Source organism: Nicotiana tabacum, chromosome 23, assembly GCF_000715075.1.
Source record: "Nicotiana tabacum cultivar K326 chromosome 23, ASM71507v2, whole genome shotgun sequence".
Lineage (NCBI taxonomy): Eukaryota > Viridiplantae > Streptophyta > Magnoliopsida > Solanales > Solanaceae > Nicotiana > Nicotiana tabacum.
The window spans coordinates 150,946-169,497 of record NC_134102.1 but is presented as its reverse complement, the minus strand read 5'-3'; the positions used below and the strand labels follow the sequence as shown (position 1 = coordinate 169,497).

Genomic DNA, 18,552 nt, shown 5'->3' with positions numbered 1-18,552 from the left:
GCATATTAAATAATGGACCTCCTACTTATTGTCTTATTCTTTTTCCTTTTTTTAACCTACTAAACGTTTACCTAAAAGTTTGACTTTCTTACTTCTTCTCTTCTTCTTAATTTTTCCTTCTTTTTTTAATTTCATTTGTTTATGTTTACAATTTTATCCATTGTAAAGTGCATTCACGGAGGGTAAAAAAGGCAAACGATATTTCGCTAAGGGTCTTCGTGCTTTTAATATATATATATATATATATATATATATATATATATATATATATATATATATATATATATATATATATTATTTTACAGCCTTATGTACACCATCAAATACTACACACTATTTGTACTAATTAAAATAAGATATATGTACAACGCTCGTATCCAGAAAAGAAAAAGATGCTAAGAAACAAAATAGGTCCAGATTTCTAAAACCCCAAAAAATAAAGGGCAAAGAGAAAATAATACCAAAAAGAGAGTTGCAAGATATTTTTGGCATTTACGGCTTGTTTGGATGGTTGTTACACATTGTTTCATAATGTATTACATTGTACTGTATAAATTGATGAATATAATATTTGGATAGATTGTATCTTTTGTTGTTGTTTCATGATATCACACACCAACAATATGAAAAATAAACTTGCAATATTATAAAGAAAAATTATGATACGTGATAAATTTATTATATAAAAAAGTAGGGTAAATGATTAAATAATTTTTTTTAATAATAATGACGGGTGGATAAGAGAAAAAGACAAGATAACGGTGCAACCATACCAAATCGGTCGTTACATAAAGTGACACATTTCGTCGTTACGTAACGACAGATTTAACGATACGATACAATAAAATTTAAGTTACAACAAAAACAAACATCGTATTTAAAGTAACAATACGATATAATACAATATGTAACAACCATCCAAACAAGCTGTTAGGCACCAATTCTCCTCACCTTTACAAATGCTCCTTACAAATGCTTCTTTTGTTTTAACATTTGGACATAAATTCCCAAATATAATTTGAAAAAGTTATTTTAGGTGAAGTTTGATGTGAAATTGAAAATGTGTTTAGATGTGACATTTGGGGCAAATTTTGACATGTTAAAAAGTTTCAAATGATTATGATTTGGCCCAAAAATAGGTCTTGAGCTATATTTGAGATTTGAAAAATTAATTTTCAAAATTTCCTAAAAACTAGATTAATTCTATAAACGAACACATATTTGATTTTTTTTTTAAAAAAAATTCCAAAACTCATGACCAAACACCTACTAAAAATATCTGTCTTTTCAATTTTCATCTCTTAGATTTGTTCTTTCATATTTTTCTTTTTTGATTGTTCTATTTTTTTATATCTCGAACTTTTTCAACACAGACTGGATTTCATCATCCTCCAAGTATTCTATGTTTTTTACAGTATGAAGACAAAATGTTGGGGTGGTGCTTTAAGAACTGGTCTAATAATTCAATCATGAATTACTTGTCGGCAAAAATTAGTGCACATGTTTTAATTTCTTGTTTTAAATGTATCAAGACGCAGAGGTATACTTTGTCAACAACGAGGGAACAAAGCAGGTCTTCGTTTGACTTATCAAGAGTTCCTTTTCGACCAAAATATTGCAAGTTTAGATTTAAGGGCTAATGAGTTCCATTGTCAGCAAGAAAAGGGGGAAATCTGTACAGAAGCTCTGAATGTTAAGCTTTTCAATTTTAATCAGGAAATATTGCATAAAATTTCTCTTTTAAAAGAAGAATATAATGCATTGGAATGTGGAATCTTTTGATAATTTTCCCAAATTAAAAAAATTATATGGAGCGGGTTTGCGCGGGGCGGTTAAAAGCAGCAAATAAGCTTTGCGGGGCGGGGCGGGTTTAAGTCTTCACAGGTTTGCCCCGCCACCGCACCGCACCGTTTTGCCATCCCTATCGGCGAGCGACTCCTCTCCTCTTCAAGTCTTCAACAGGTTCGCCACTTCACGCTCAACTTTTTCATTCTTCAATCTTCATCATTTCTAAGGCAAACAGAAAATTATTTTTACTATACTCTGTGTTATTGAATCCTCCGCAGCATCTAATTATGGAAAGGTAATAACTTGCTAGAGCTACTATTACTTAATAAGAAAGAGAAGAGAATAAGCAAGGTATGCCCACTGCCCAAAACGTTTTTAAGATTTCAGGAAAAAGATACAATCTTTTGCAACATTTTTTGTGTTTTTTTTTTGGTTTTAGCCAGTTGTAAAAGTTCTCGTGTCAAGTTCTGATTATCGAATTGAGAATTTTAATAAACTAAATGAAAAACAATTGTTTTGGGATGATTTTCTGTTTATATAAATGGAAAATTGACAACTGAATTACAAACTAATTCTACTAATAAAGGAAATAGAAACTAGTAACTCTCCTGGGACTGGATACCTGCAGAAAAGAGAGGGTTAGATCAGAATTTAGAAGAAGAAGAAGAAGAGAAGGGAACACAAGGTTATAGAGAAGGAAGAAGGAGAAATTTACCCGAATTTTGTTATGCCCTTTCTCTCTATCCTAGCTGGCTTATATCTTCAATTGAACTGATCTGGGCCGTTTCTGCTCATTAAACTACTACTAATCTGGACCCTTAATTTGGGTATTTGTAATTCCGGTATAACTAATTCTTTCATTTACACAATTGAGCTTGAAGGTTCATGACATCTCGTGATTAATTTTGAGTTTTTAGCGCTTGTTGTTTAGAGAGCCCACTTTTAATTTGATTGATTAATTTTGGGTTTGGATAATTTTCTGATGCTTAATCAATGGGAATGTAGATTGCTTAGTTTGCCTTGTCTTGCTTCATATATTTTTTCTTCTCTGTTTGCATTACTCTTTTTCTGCATTTGGGTACTTTAGTTTCTGTAGATTGTTTACTATTTTTTGCTGGTTTTGTATGTAGTTCTGTTTGCTCAACGCTATTTTCTGCATATGACTCTCAGAAAATTGCCTATAAACTTTACAACTAAGTCAATTCAGCATTAATCTTCTGTAGATTCTTTTAGAAACTGCAAATGCACTAATAAGGCTTTCCGATGTTGTAGAATACTAGAATATGTATTTGCTTTTGCTTACTTGGGTGAAATGATACTATGAGCACATTTTTTTTTTTTTTTCTCTTTTAAATGAAAGTTAAGGTGTAAGTTTGTATTTAGGTTTTGCTTGCTTGAATGAAGTTTGAGTCATTGAGCTTACTTTTGGTTTTTGTTGTTGTTGCTTGAATGAATGAAGCTATCAGCATATTCTTGGGGTTTCTTTCTTGAATAAGTTGAGGTATAGGTTTTATTCTAGGTTTCGATTGCTTGAATGACAACTGAAGTGATGAGCATGTTCATGGGGTTTGCCTGAGGAAAGCAAAATGAAGATAGAAGCATATTTTTGGGTTTTTTTATACTATTATTGGTGCTTATGCTATGCCATAACTGCTTGATCGTTTTAAAAAAAAAAAGAATTTGCTGCAACTTGCAGGAATAGAAATGTTGAGCACCACGCCAATATTACCCCTTCCAGCGCCCCCGTTGGATGGGAATCTGGGACCAACACCTCCGGCGCAGGTGGTAGAGGAACCAAAGGATGATAACATGGAGGAAAATGAAGAGGACAACAATAAAGCCAATAATGTTCCAACGTCTGTTGCAACACATACGAGAACCATTGGTATCATTTATCCGCCTCCAGATATTAGGAGTATTGTCGACAAGACTGCACAGTTTGTGGCGAAGAATGGTCCAGAATTTGAGAAGAGGATTGTTCTAAATAACGCCGGCAATGCAAAATTTAACTTCCTGAATGCTTTTGATCCTTACCATGCCTATTATCAGCACCGTTTGGCTGAAGCTCGTGCACAGAATCAGGCTTCTGGAGAGCAGCCTACTCAACCAGCAGACCAAGAAGCAGCCCCTGCTCCTCCTACCGCTGATGGTGCTGAGGCAACTGCTAGGCCTGATCCGTCAGCTCAGTTTAGACCTGTCAGAAGGGTTCTTGAGTCACCTGAGGCAGAGCAATATACTGTTAGACTCCCTGAAGGGATCACAGGTGAAGAATTGGATATCATTAAGCTTACAGCACAATTTGTGGCCAGAAATGGGAAGTCTTTCTTAACAGGGTTGACGAGCAGGGAGATTAATAATCCGCAGTTTCATTTTCTAAAGCCTACTCACAGCATGTTCATGTTTTTCACTTCACTTGCGGATGCGTATTCGAAAGTTCTGATGCCTCCTAAAGGCTTGACGGATAAGCTGCGGAAGAGTGCTGCTGACATGACAACAGTCCTGGAGCGATGTCTGCATCGATTGGAGTGGGAAAAGTCACAGGAGCAGGCTAGGCAGAAAGCTGAAGATGAGATAGAACAGGAGAGATTGCAGATGGCTATGATTGATTGGCATGATTTTGTTGTCGTTGAGACTATAGATTTTGCTGATGATGAGGATCAGGATTTACCTCCACCTATGACCCTTGAGGAGGTTATAAGGAGGAGCAAGATGCCTACGTTGGAGGAAGAAGAGTATGTTGAGCCCGGAAAAGAGGTGGAAATGGAGATGGATGAAGAAGAGGCGCAGCTAGTCGAAGAAGGTATGAGAGCTGCGACTCTTCAAGAGAATGGTGATGTCAAGAGTGCTGCAACCATGGCAATTGCAGAGGAACAGGACCCACCTATGCGGATTGTGAAGAACTGGAAGAGGCCTGAAGAGAGGATCCCCGCAGAAAGGGACCCAACTAAGTATGTTGTCTCTCCTATAACTGGTGAGTTAATACCTATTAATGAAATGTCTGAACATATGAGGATCTCTCTCATTGATCCGAAGTACAAGGAACAGAAAGACAGGATGTTTGCAAAGATTAAGGAGACAACTCTTGCGCAGGATGATGAGATATCTAGGAACATTGTTGGGCTTGCAAGAACCCGTCCGGATATATTTGGTACTACGGAAGAAGAAGTTTCAAATGCGGTCAAGGCTGAGATTGAGAAAAAAAAGGAAGAGCCGAAGCAGGTCATATGGGATGGTCACACAGGTAGCATTGGTCGCACTGCAAGCCAGGCAATGTCTCAGAACACTAATGCAGATGATCAGAATGATGCTGCAAATGATGAAAGAAACCTTCCTGGTCCGCAGGCTCCTCCACCTCCGAGGCCTGGTTTTCCATCTGTTAGGCCACTACCTCCACCTCCTGGGCTTGCGCTGAATATTCCTAGGCCTCCTAATACAGTCCAGTATTCCACCTCCGCCAGTGCTGGGGTTGCTGCTCCGCCTCCACCTCGACCTCCTATGGTTAACATGATTCCTCAGGTTCGGCCCCCACCTCCTCCCATGCCACAGATGCTAGGTCAGCAAAATCTCATGGTAAATCGTCCACCAATGCCTCCATCAATGGCCATGAATTCGCATGGCCATCCTATTGCACCACCTCCTGGATCACAGTTTACACCTTTGGGAGCACCTCGACCCTTTGTTGCCCTCCCGATGTCCCAGCCCGGAATGTCTATGGTTCTGCCTCCTCCTATTCCCCAAGGAATGCCGCCTCCTCCTCCACTGGAAGAAGCTCCTCCTCTACCTGAAGAGCCAGAGCCGAAGAGGCAAAAGCTTGATGAGTCTGTTCTCATTCCTGAAGAGCAGTTTTTGGCTCAGCACTCGGTAGGGATAGCTTTCTTTGTTACTTTTTCCTCCAATATTTTTACATAATTGTCTGGGTCTCTTTTAGAACTTTGTTTAATGCCTCATGTTTACTTACATCCTTGCAAATTTTGTTTCCTGCTGGGTTGTATTGCAGGGTCCTGCAAGGATCAATGTATCCGTGCCGAATACTGACGAAGGGAATCTCAAAGGACAAGTTCTGGAAATCACAGTGCAATCTCTGTCTGAAAGCATTGCCAGTCTAAAAGAGAAGATTTCCGGGGAGGTTCAGCTTCCTGCAAACAAACAAAAGCTGAGTGGAAAGGCTGGTTTTCTCAAGGACAACTTGTCTCTTGCATACTATAATGTTGCATCTGGAGAAATTCTCAGTCTCTCTCTGAGAGAACGTGGTGGCAGAAAGAGATGAATGGGGAGTTATTTTGCATGGCCTTCAAAGGTTTATTTTGGAACTGTTTGGCATATCTAATCCTTGTTATGAATTTAAAGATTTCTCCATACTTCTTTCATGTTATTTTGGAGATTATATTGGTCTTGTACTTATAGTTTTTCTTTTTGCAATTTAATCAACTTTATCCTTCAAGCTGATGGTTGTGGGTATCTACTACAGATTTTGGCATGTTGGCGATCATCCATGAGGACAACAGGGAGTTTATTAGTTCTATGTTTATAAGTGCAATGACTGTGCGTTGTGTTTATGTTACTAATTTGTGTTTGTCTTGACGTGTGCAGTTGCTTCACCCTAACTAGAGCTCAGTTGTTATTTTGTTGTATCTTCTAGGTCCAAGGCCATTTTGGATTAGAATTTTCTAATGTATTTTTGGCAGATATTCCTTATAAATTTAGAGGCTTCGCATAGCAATTTAATATCTCTGATTCTTATCTGGACTTTAGGACTTATTTCTGTAGAAGATGTGCTTGTCGTGGTGGGAGATACTTGTCGCAAGCACAGCTGCCTCTTTTGTGGTGCGTTTTTTGGGGCACTTGAGCCCCTTTCATTGATTTGGTTTGTTTTGATGGAGTCTGCTGTATGGAGAAAGTGACTATGGTTTCTCTGATGCGTTTATTTTATCAACACAGCTTTCACCCTGTTAAGGGCTGTGATATATGCTGTATTTGTCGGTTGTTTTATGAGCTCGATAGCAAAAGCAGGTAGACTTATTGCCCTTTTCATTGGTGTGTTCATTTATTGTTTGGTGAGAACCTGTTGGAAGAAATCAAGATTCAACATTTTTCTTTTTGCAGTTTGCCCTGGCTTTTAGAGGATGTCGCAGATTGATGATTGATACATGCTTTTGTAATCTTTGGAAGTTACTTATTTTCTAGCGGATAATGTGCCATCTTAGGTTCATTAGCTATAATTTTTAACGGAATTGGTTGATCGGGTTATATGTCTGTACTTTTGTGCAGTTTGTAGCTTGCGCCACGCATTTGTGGGGTCTATTAATCATAATTTCACTCCAATTGATGATATTAGTACTAGTGAGATTTGGCAGCTGGGAATGTGACGGACATATTTTAAGAAGCTGCATCCTATGAAATCATGCTCTCTATCCATGTGTTATCTTTTAACTGCCCAGCTTTCCCTAGCAAGCAGAAGTTATGAACAGAAACCATTGGATGCGACTTCTAGATGAGGTGGCTTTTTTGGTGAGACAATGAAGTTTCAAGGAGTTTGCTTGGATTTTACCTGAATTAGATAATCGCCGAGAGGGCAGAGTGCATTGTTGACTCGTTTAATTTTCAGTTTTAAGACTAAATCACTAAGTGAGTGCGCCACATGGCCATTTCTTAGTTAATTTCCTATGTAGGTTTCACCATCCTTGGAAAATTCTAGTCTTCATGCGTTATGGAGGGGTATATGTTGCTTATTCTCGTAATGGAGTGCTTCCTGCTAACAACTTTTTGATTATATGATGGAGTGACAAGGGATTAGAGGGGTCAGCGTTAAAGTATGTAGTAGGGGAATGACCAACGAGGGGTAGAAAGAAGGGTTCGTTCTCCACCTGTATGAGATTTGATTGACACGATGCGGATACTAGTACTAGTTTAAAAGAAAAAGGTTGAAGAAGAAAGAAGTCGAAGATAGTGATATGGATGATTGAGCACAATGCTGAATTTGTGACCCCGGAGCAAACTATATCTCTAATTTACAACCAAGACAAGATGAATGCAGCAGCTGCTGGATGAGTTTGTTCCTTCTAGCGACACCATACGGGCAAAATAATAAGATATTACTTTTTCATTTAGACACCTTGATTAAACCTTGTTCCTATTCAATGCTTCAGTTTTTTGACCATTAGCCAAAAATTAATGTGCCGTGTTGTGGAACAAAATTTTCTTATCTTATATTGGCAATCATTTGGTGGATTTTTCCGCAGTGGTGAGCTTTCCAATGGAGTGGTTACGGGTGGTTTTCCATTGCTGGTGAGGTTTTTGGCATGGACAATGGGGGACAGTGGAGGAGGTGGTGGCATGGAGAGAGCGAAAAAGAAGAGAGTTTTTTTTTTAAAGAGAAAGATGGCCTCTCACGCGCTTAGAAAAAATGTGGTACACTCTTTGTGTCATGTCAGCAGTATGTGTCTAATATGCATAGTATGACTCAAGTTTAGGATTTAATAAAAACAAAGCTTAGTTTAAGTGCCTAAATGGAAAAATCAGGCAAGTTTAAGGGAATTAAATGGTATACCAATTACTACGTACAAGATATAAATAGTACTGGACAACGTAAACAATCATGTGTTCCTTTAGCACAGATGAATCCTCCATTTACATCGCAGAACTCTATATACATAAAGGGAAATCATCACAACAACAAAAGGAAATCACGTTACCCAAAAAAGAAAAGGAAACCAATTTTATGGACTCAACAGTTGGCAAAGGAGCATTAGGAATCTCATTGTAGTTTTCTACTAAATGTGACTCTTTGTGCTCCTGCTTCTTCAAGATCCATAATGTCAAAAAGGGTCCCAAGAGGAGCTGAAAATCATACGTTTTCAACAGTTGGCTAGGATATATAGAAAATATAAGGACCCGTCCAACCTTTGATGAGTGCCTTTTTGTACAATTTAGGAACAAGGTAAAAGAGCATAAGTCCATCCTTTTCTCTGTAAATAAATAATGGACAAGATTACATATGGAAGAAACAAGCTTGTTCCTACCAAATAGTTAATGATGGCATTAAAGATTATCATGGATATGAAGCTTCATAATTTCAAGAAATGGAATTTTTAAGGGAAGTAGGACATTATACATTTCAATTCAGAGTTCCGCTATCTTGAAAGTTGAACAATTAATATTTGCTAATAGTACTGAATCAACTTCATTAATGTGGTGCTTATGCTTTCCTAAGCCGATGTTCTAGGGTAAGGTCTGCGTACACACTACCCTTCCCAGACCCCACGGTGTGAGATAATACTGTTGTTGTTGTTGTTGTTGTTGTTGTTGTTGTTATTGTAGTACTGAATCAACTTTAAGCACATGAAATAGTTAAAACTTCACAAAATTCAGATCCAAGAAAGTAGTGATTTTACTGAACTGAACATGCTGAGAATGTTTCTCCATTTCTGGTTTCTGACCAGCATTTTCCATTGTTAACCGAACACCTTCAAGTCCAACGGCTGTCAGTTAATAGCAAGCCAGTTAGGTGGGAAAAAAAATTAAGTTGTCTAATGTTCAAAAGGGACTAGCAACTCAATAAGCCGATTATCTTCTAAACTTTCCTATGCCACTAGTAACTCCTAGCAAGAGGATTGCTAGTACAACTCAAATTGAAAGATTGAGCTCTTAAAAGTATTCAAGTGGGGACGTAATTCTGGACTGAAAATATCAATAAGCAATATTCTGATGAGATGAGGGTAACTTCCTAAACCAAGAACAGACATGTCAGCCTGTTGCTCAGATTCTCCAAAAATGCATAATATATTTTGAAGGATCCGAGCAACATAACCTGTAAAATTGACCATTAAATTCGGAGAAACCCACTTTAGTTTATCAGAAACAGAAAATGGGCATCTATATGCTTCTATTTAACTAGTCTTGCAAAGTTTACCAGAGATTAAAAAGAAGTTAAACAGCTATATTCTGGTATATATGTTCACATCCAGTAAATCTCTGTTTCCAAAGTGAAAACTATTGTCCATTGAGAATAAGCAGCAATTTAGCATACTCAGCTTATTTTACGCTATATGTTTTATGCAGGGCAGTTCAAAAAGATTGGGGCCTAAAACCAAACTATAACAAGAGGCCATTCAAAGTTGCAAATTATTTTTCTCTATATTTTTAAGGGGAAAAAAGAAACCAGACCTCTTAACGGTTTATTGGCAAAAAAAAAAAAAAAAATATATATATATATATATATATATATATATATATATATATATATATATATATATTTTGATGGTAAACTTTTGCTAACTGAACTAACCGCAATCAACATATCATACCAAATAGTCATGCCCAATAAAAACTCAAAATTTCAAGCTCATATGTTGAACAAATAGCTTCATTTTTAATTTTTTGATCCTAACAAGCTTCTACTAATTTCAATAAAATATTATATATTTGTAGAGTTTGAAATTTTATGCTTTAATACTTTTGATACGACTTTCCGACATGTTTGAGACGATGATTTAAGAGTTAGGCTGGATACGCTATCTGGTAAAATATTTCAATGCTTATTAGAAGAAGAAAAATAGTGAATATATATGTTGTACTATTCCAAAAATTTATATAGCTTTTGTACAAAAATTAATTATGTCGCATAATACCAATTTAAATTATGACAATTTTTATAAAAATTTATATTATATTGATATGAAAATTTGGGGCCCCAAAATCACTTGCTTTAGCTGCTTTAGGCTTCGGCCGCCCTTGGATCTATGGTCAAGGTCATGAAAAATTGGGACGGTATCAAACCTCCACTTAAACATATCAAAGGTTTTCCTTAAATCAAGCACGTAATACGTATGGCTTTCAAAACAGCAGCCCTCTCCAATTTTCCTTAAAGAAACAGTAAAAAAGAATTTGAGTACTCAAAGAGGGAGATAACATAGATCCACGGAGAATATTATATCCCTGGAAAGAATTATCATAAAATGCTAACAATTAGTTTACATTGGGCCTTATTTTTGCTAAATCTACACACATACCTCTATTGTTCTCGTGCTCCATCATATTTGCCCCTGCGCGAAACGCCATAAAATGAACCCGAAATTCATGTCGAAACAATGATTATTGGTTACTAGGTCATTTTCTATGGCCTTACAAATATTCAGGCCAATCGGAATCCGTCAAAAATATTCTACAAAACCAACATGTATTAATACACATGTAAAAGTGAATATAATCACAAATTCGTATTGCATGACTTCAAAACGCCATAAAATGAACCCAAAAGTTATGGCGAAGGTCGTTTCTGATGGGCTCAAAAATTTTTAGGCGATTTCCGGTGCCAGTCGCTCGAATTCATGAAGATGATGTGGACATTAGCACCCAAAAAATCAAAAATTGTGCTGAATTCCTATTTGATGGCCCTAAAACACTACAAAATGAGGAACAAACATGGAAAAGCAATGTCTATCGTTCATTAGGTCGTTTCTAATGGGCCCGCAAAATTTTAGGCGACTTGGGGCTGATCGCCCGAATTCATAAAGATGGCGTAGATATTAGAACACGAAAAATCAAAAATCATAAAGAATTCCTGTTTTATAGCCCTAAAACGTCAAAAAACAAAGAACGGTCATAGAGAAGCAATGACTATGATTTATTAAGTCGTTTCTGATGGCCCACAAAATTTTAGGCAATTCGGGGCCGCTCACCCAAACCTTAATGAGAACATATAAGTATATGTTAGAAGATTTCAAGGCTAATAAGCAAAACCTTATTAAGAACGTAGAAGATAATTCTTGAGTTTTTCTTTTGCCATTTTCTCTTCTATTCAGGTTAATATAAAAGGTTAATAACGCTTCGTGACTAAGTTGGCAGATTGATTATTTGGAGTAGTGTTAGAAAGTTTTTGTAAGGGATCTTTGTGCACTGTCATCAGTACCAAGGATTATATAGATTTTGCATTTCCGACAATATGTACAGTAAATCATATATAATTATCTAACAATACAAAAATATGATACACAATTAGAGGTCTAACATGAGGTTGAAGTATCATAATATTTTTTATATTATTGATGTTGGTGGAAATTGATATAGTAACATTGCGTTGCCATGTAAGTAGCAGGCGTTTTAATACTAAACTAGAGAGCACAAGGGCATAAAACTAGTTATGAATAGTTAAAACTTTAAAGGATCATAACTTTGTGTTTGATTGTCGGATTGACGCGATTTTTTTTTATTTCAGCTATTTTTTCGAGATCTAGCCGGACAAAGATCTAGCCGGACAAACAGCCGCAAGGCGATTTGACCGAGCCAATTTTGAGAAAAACAGCCTTTTACCCATTCAATTTGCATTTCCCCCAAAATAGGTGCAATATTTTAGTTCATTCTTATAGAAACATTAGATGAAAAAAATGAGTTCCAGGTTGAATTATTTGCGACATTGCGGATGTGTATATCAATTTCAATGTATGAGTTTCAATTTCAAAAACTGAAGCAAATCTCATTCGTGATTAATATCTATATTAAAAAGTGCATAAATTATACTAAGTTGTAATTTGGCTCCTCGGTTAAGCTCTAAAATAGGCCCGATCCCACGACAGAAGGCGTGGGCTATAGCATACGAAAATCCAAGAATCAGGCGAAATTTCAGTTTTATGGCCGTAAAATAGCAAAGAACTAGGAACGGTCATGGCAGGGTGCTGACTGTGGTTCCTTAGGTCGTATTTGATGTCCCGAAAATATTTTAGGCTATTCGGGTCCGGGGCCTGGCGAAAGGCGTGGGTTAGCACACGAAAATAAGGGAATCAGGTGGAATTCCAGTTTTATAGCCGTAAAACGCCAAAAAACGAGGAACGGTCATGGAGGAGTGGTGACTATGGTTCTTTCGGTCGTATTTTATGTTTCGGACAAATTTTAGGCCATCCGAGTCCGGGATCCCAGCCCCCGGCGGAAGGCGTGGGCAATAGCATATAAAAATCTGGGAATCGACGGAATTCCAGTTTTATGGCCGTAAAATGCCAAAAACTGAGGAACGATCATGGCGGGGCGGTGACTGTGGTTACTTAGGTCGTATTTGATCTACCAAAATTTTTTTAGGCGATCCGGATTGGGGGTCCGGGTCCACAGCGAAAGGCGTGGGCTATAACACACGAAAATTTAGGAATCGAGCGAAATTCTAATTTTATGGCCGTAAAACGCCAAACAATGAGGAACGATCATGGAGGGGCGGTGACTATAGTTCCTTAGGTCATATTTGATATCTCAAAATTTTTTTAGGCGATCCGGGTCCGGGGGCTCGGGACACGGCGGAAGGCGTGGGTTATACCACACAAAAATTTGGGAATCGGGCGGAAGTCCAGTTTTAGAACTGTAAAACGCCAAAAAATGAGGAACGATCATCACAAGATGGTAACTGTGGCTCCTCAGTTCGTATTGGATGTCCCGGAAAATTGTTAGGCGATCTAGGCCCGGGGGCCAGGCCCACGATGGAAGGAATGGGCTATAGCACACGAAAATATAGGAATCAAGCGTAATTCTAGTTTTATGACTGTAAAACGCCAAGAAACGAGGAACGATCATGGAGGGGAGGTGACTGTAGTTCTTTAGGTCATATTGGATATCCCGAAAAAATTTTAAGCGATTCGGGTTTGGGGGCCCGGGCGCACGGCGGAAGGCGTGGGCTGTAGCACACGAAAATCTAGGAATCGTGCGAAATTACCGTTTTATGGCCGTAAAACACCAAAAAACGAGGAACGGTCATGGAAGAGCGGTGACTGTGGTTCCCTAGGTCGTATTTGATGTCCAGGGAAATTTTTAGGCGATTCGGGTATGGGGGCCACAGATGAAGGCGTAGGCTATAATACACAAAAATATGAGAATCTGAAGGAATTCTAGTTTTATGGCCGTAAAATGTCAAAACACGAGGAACGGTCATGGTGGGTCGGTGACTGTGGTTCCTTAGGTCGTATTAGATGTCCCAAAAATGTTTTAGGCGACCCGGGAGGCCCCTAGCTCACGGCGGAAGGTGTGGGCTGTAGCATACGAAAATATGGGAATCAGGTAGAATTCTAGTTTTATGGCAGTAAAATGCAAAAAAATAAAAATAAACGGTCATGGCAGGGCGGTGACTGTGGTTCCTTAGGTCGTATTGGATCTCCCAAATTTTTTTTAGGCGATTCGGGTCCAGTGGCCCAGGCCCACGACGGAAGGCATGGGCTATAACACATGAAAATCTGAGAATCGCGGGCAAAATTCCAATTTTTTAGTCGTAAAAAGCCAAAAAGTGAGGAACGGTCATGGATGGGAGGTGATTGTGGTTCCGTAAGTCATATTTGATGTTCCGGGAAAATTTTAAGCGATCTGGTTCGAGGGGCCTGAGCCCACGGCGGAAAGCGTGGGTTGTAGTACACGGGAATCGAGCGAAATTCCAGTTTTATGCCCGTAAAATGTCAAATAACGAGTTACAGTCATGGAGGGGCGGTGACTGTGGTTTCTTAGGTCGTATTGGATGTCCCGAAAAAGTTTTAGGCGATCTGGGTCCAGGGGCCTGACCCCACGGCAGAAGGCGTGGGTTGTAGCACACAATAATCAAGCAAAATTCAAGTTTTATGGCCATAAAACGCCAAAAAACGAAGAACGGTCATGGAAGAGCGGTGACTGTGGTTCCCTAGGTTGTATTTGATGTCCCGAAAAAGTTTTAGGCGATCCCGGTATGGGGGCCAAGGCAGAAGGCATGGATATAACACACAAAAATATGGGAATCACGCAAAATTCTAGTTTTATGGCCGTAAAACGCCAAACAAAGAGGAACGGTCATGGAAGGGTAGTTACTGTGGTTTCTTAGGTCGTATTAGATGCCCTAATTTTTTTTAGGTGATCTGGGTATGGGGGTCCGGGCCCACGACGGAAGGCGTGGGCTGTAGCACACAAAAATCTGGGAATCGAGCGAAAGTCTAGTTTTATGGCCGTAAAATGGCAAAAAATGAGGAAAGGTCATGGAGGGGTGGTGACTGTGGTTCCTTAGGTCGTATTGGATGTCCTGAAAAGTTTTTAGGCGATCCGGATCCCGGGCCCACGACGGAAGGCGTGGGCTATATAGCACACGAAAATCTTGAAATCAGACGGAATTGCAGTTTTATGGCCGTAAAATGTATAAAATTAGGAACGGTCATGGATAGGCAGTGAATGTGATTTCTTAAGCCATATTGGATGTCCCAGAAAAATTTTAGGCGATCCAGGTTCAGGGGCCTAGTCCCACGGTGGAAGGTGTGGGCTATAGCACACAAAAATCTAGGAATTGGGCAGAATTCAAGTTTTATGTCCGTAAAATGCCAAAAAATAAGGAACGGTCATGACGGAGTGGTGACTGTGGCTTGGGCCCACGACAGAAGGCGTGGTCTATACCACACGAAAATCTGAGAATCATGCGGAATTCCAGTTTTATGGCCGTAAAATACAAAAACACGAGGAACAATCATGTCGATGCGGTGACTCTGGTTCCTTAGGTCGTATTGGATGTCCTGAAAAATATTTAGGCGATCCAGGTTCTGGGTCCCTGGCCCACGGCTGAAGGTGTGGTCTATAGCACATGAAAATATGGGAATAAGGCAGAATTCTAGTTTTATGGCCGTAAAATGCCAAAATATGAGGAATGGTCATGGAGGGGAGGTGGCTGTGGTTCCTTAGGTCATATTAGATGTCCCGAAAAACTTTTAGGCGATCCGAGTTCGTGGGCCCAAGCTCACGGTGGAAGGCGTGGGCTGTAGCACACGAAAATATGGGAATCCGGTAGAATTCTAGTTTTAGGACCGTAAAACGCAAATACATAAGGAACGGTCATGGAGGGGCGGTAACTATGGTTTCTTAGGTCGTATTGGATGTCCCAAAAAAATTTTAGGCGATCCGGGTCTAGGGGCTCAAACCCATGACGGAAGGCGATTGTGGTTTCGTAGGAATCAAGAGGAATTCCAATTTTATGGTCGTAAAAAGCCAAAAAATGAGGAAAGGTCGTGGAGGGGAGGTGATTGTGGTTCTGTAGGTCGTATTGGATGTTCTGAAAAGATTTTAGGTGATCTGGGTCCAGGGGCCTAAGCCCACGGCGGAAGGCGTGGGCTGTAGCTCACGAGAAACGAGCGGAATTCCAGCTTTATGGCCGTAAAATGCCAAATAACAAGTAACAATCATGGCGGGGAGGTGATTGTGGTTTCTTAAGTCGTATTGGATTTCCCGAAAAAAAAAATAGGCGATCGGGGTTCAAGGGCCCTAGCTACGACAGAAGGCGTGGGCTGTAGCACACGGGAATCGAGCGAAATTTCAGTTTTATGGCCGTAAAATGCCAAATAACGTGGAACGGTCATGGCGGGGCGGTGACTGTGGTTCCTTAGGTTGTATTGGATGTCCTGTAAAACTTTTAAGCGATCCAGGTCGGGTGCCCAAGCCCACGGTGGAAGGCGTGGGATGTAGCACATGAAATTCTGAAAATCGGGCACAATTTCTGTTTTATGGTCGTAAAATACCAAAATATGAGGAACGATCTTGGAAGAGCTGTTTCTGTGGTCCCCTAGGTCGTATTTAATGTCCAGGATAAACTTTAGGCGATCCGCGTATAGGGGCCACGACGGAAGGCATGGGCTATAGCACACAAAAATATGGGAATCAGGCGGAATTCCAGTTTTATGGACGTAAAACGCCAAAAAATGAGGAATGTCCATGGAAGAGTGGTGACTATGGTTCCCTAGGTTATATTTGATATCCTAGAAAATTTTTAGGCGATCCGGGTCTGGGGGCCACGGATGAAGGTGTGGGCCATAACACAAAAGAATATGGGAATGAGGCGGAATTCTAGTTTTATGGTCGTAAAACGCCAAACAATGAGGAACGGTCATGGCAGGGCAGTGTATGTGGTTCCTTAGGTCATATTAGATGTCCCAAATTTTTTTTAGGTGATCCGAGTATGGGGGTCCAGGCCCACAACGGAAGGCGTGGGCCGTAGCACACAAAAATCTATGAATCGGGCGAAATTATAGTTGTACCGCCGTAAAATGCCAAAAACGAATCATGGTCATGGAAGGGCGGTAACTGTGGTTCCTTAGGTCGTATTGGATGTCTCGGAAAATTTTTAGGCAATCCGGGTTCGGGGGTTTGGTCCCACGGCGAAACGCGTGGGCTATAGTACACGAAAATCTGGGAATTGGGCGGAATTCCAGTTTTATGGCCGTAAAATGCAAAATATGAGGAACGATCATGGAGAGGAGGTGAATGTGGTTCCTTAATCCGTATTGGATGTCCCAGAAAAATTTAAGGCAATCCGGGTCCGAGGGCCTGGGCCCATGACGGAAGGCGTGGGCTATAGCACACAAACATATGAGAATCAGGTGAAATTCTAGTTTTATGGCCGTAAAATACCAAACAATGAGGAACTGTCATGGAGGGGCAGTGACTGTGGTTTCTTAGGTCATATTGGATGTCCCAAAAACTTTTTAGGCGATTCGGGTCTGGGGTCCTGGGCCCACGGCGGAAGGCGCGGGCTATAACACACGAAAATCTGGGAATTGGGCAAAATTCCAGTTTTATGGCCGCAAAATGCAAAGAATAAGGAACGGTCATAGAGAGGCAGTGACTGTGGTTATTTAAGCCATATTGGATGTCCTGGAATAATTTTAGGCGATCCGGGTCCGGGGGCCTAGGCCCACGGCGGAAGGCGTGGGCTATAACATATGAAAATCTAAGAATCATGCGGAATTCCAGTTTTATGACTGTAAAATGCAAAAACACGAGGAACAATCATTGATAGGCGGTGAATCTCGTTCCTTAGGTAGTATTGGATGTCCTTTAAAAACTTTAGGTGATCCGTGTTATGGAGCCCTGGCCCACGGTGGAAGGCGTGGTCTATAGCACATAAAAATATGGAAATCGGGCGAAATTCCAGTTTTATGGCCGAAAAAAGCCAAAATATGAGGAACGGTCATAGTGGGGCAGTGAATGTGGTTCCTTAGGTCGTATTGGATGTCCCGAAAAAATATTAGGAGGTCCGGTTCCGGGGGCATGGGCCCACGACGGAAGGCGTAGGCTATAGCATACTAACATCTGAGAATCAGGCGGAATTCAAGTTTTATGGCCGTAGAACACCAAAACATGATGAACGGTTATGGCAGGGTGGTGAATATGGTTCCTTAGGTCGTATTGGATGTCCAATAAAACTTTAAGGCGATCCGGGTCCAGTGGCCCAGGCCCATGGCGGAAGGCGTGGGCTATAGCACACGAATACCTGGGAATCGGGCTGAATTCCAATTTTATGGAAGTAAAAAGCCAAAAAAATGAGGAACGGTCATGGAGAGGAGGTGATTTTCCATAGGTAGTATTAGATGTTCCGGAAAAAATTTAGGCGATCTGGGTCTAGGGGCCAGAGCCCACGACGGAAGGCGTGGGCTGTAGCACATGGGAATCGAGCGAAATTCCAGTTTTATGGCCGTAAAATGCCAAATAACATGGAACGTTCATGGAGGGGAGGTGACTGTGGTTCCTTAGGTTGTATTGGATGTCCTGTAACACTTCCACGGCGGAAGGCATGGGCTATAGCACATGAAACTCTCGGCATCGGGCAGAATTCCAATTTTATGGCAGTAAAAAGCCAAAAAAGGAGGAACGGTCATGGCCCTGCGGTGAACATGGTTCCTTAGGTCATATCGGATGTCCTGCAAATATTTTAGGCAATCCGGGTCTGGGGTCTGGGCCCACGACAGAAGGCGTGGGCTATAGCACATGAAAATCTGGGAATCAATCGGAATTCCAGTT

The 18,552-nt window shown here is 40.2% G+C and overlaps 1 protein-coding gene across 7 annotated transcripts; it reads left to right on the top strand.

Annotated features, from left to right (window-relative positions):
• Window positions 1–1,303: 1,303 nt before the first annotated feature.
• LOC107765886 (putative splicing factor 3A subunit 1) lies at window positions 1,304–7,110 on the top strand. Of its 7 annotated transcripts, XR_012706098.1 has the most exons (8): window positions 1,784–1,962; window positions 2,067–2,139; window positions 3,485–5,649; window positions 5,786–6,085; window positions 6,257–6,427; window positions 6,541–6,612; window positions 6,727–6,798; window positions 6,892–7,110. XR_012706098.1 is itself a non-coding variant. In XM_075246679.1 (4 exons), the coding sequence occupies exons 3-4, from the start codon at window positions 3,493–3,495 to the stop codon at window positions 6,053–6,055; spliced, it is 2,427 nt and encodes an 808-aa protein (XP_075102780.1). In that variant the 5' UTR covers window positions 1,783–1,962; window positions 2,067–2,139; window positions 3,485–3,492; the 3' UTR covers window positions 6,056–6,229. The 7 variants fall into 7 exon arrangements, 2 of the variants coding, with proteins under 2 accessions (XP_075102779.1, XP_075102780.1); XR_012706096.1 differs by lacking the exon at window positions 2,067–2,139 and having other exon boundaries at window positions 1,315–1,962; XR_012706097.1 differs by lacking the exon at window positions 6,257–6,427.
• The last annotated feature ends 11,442 nt before the right edge of the window (window positions 7,111–18,552 follow it).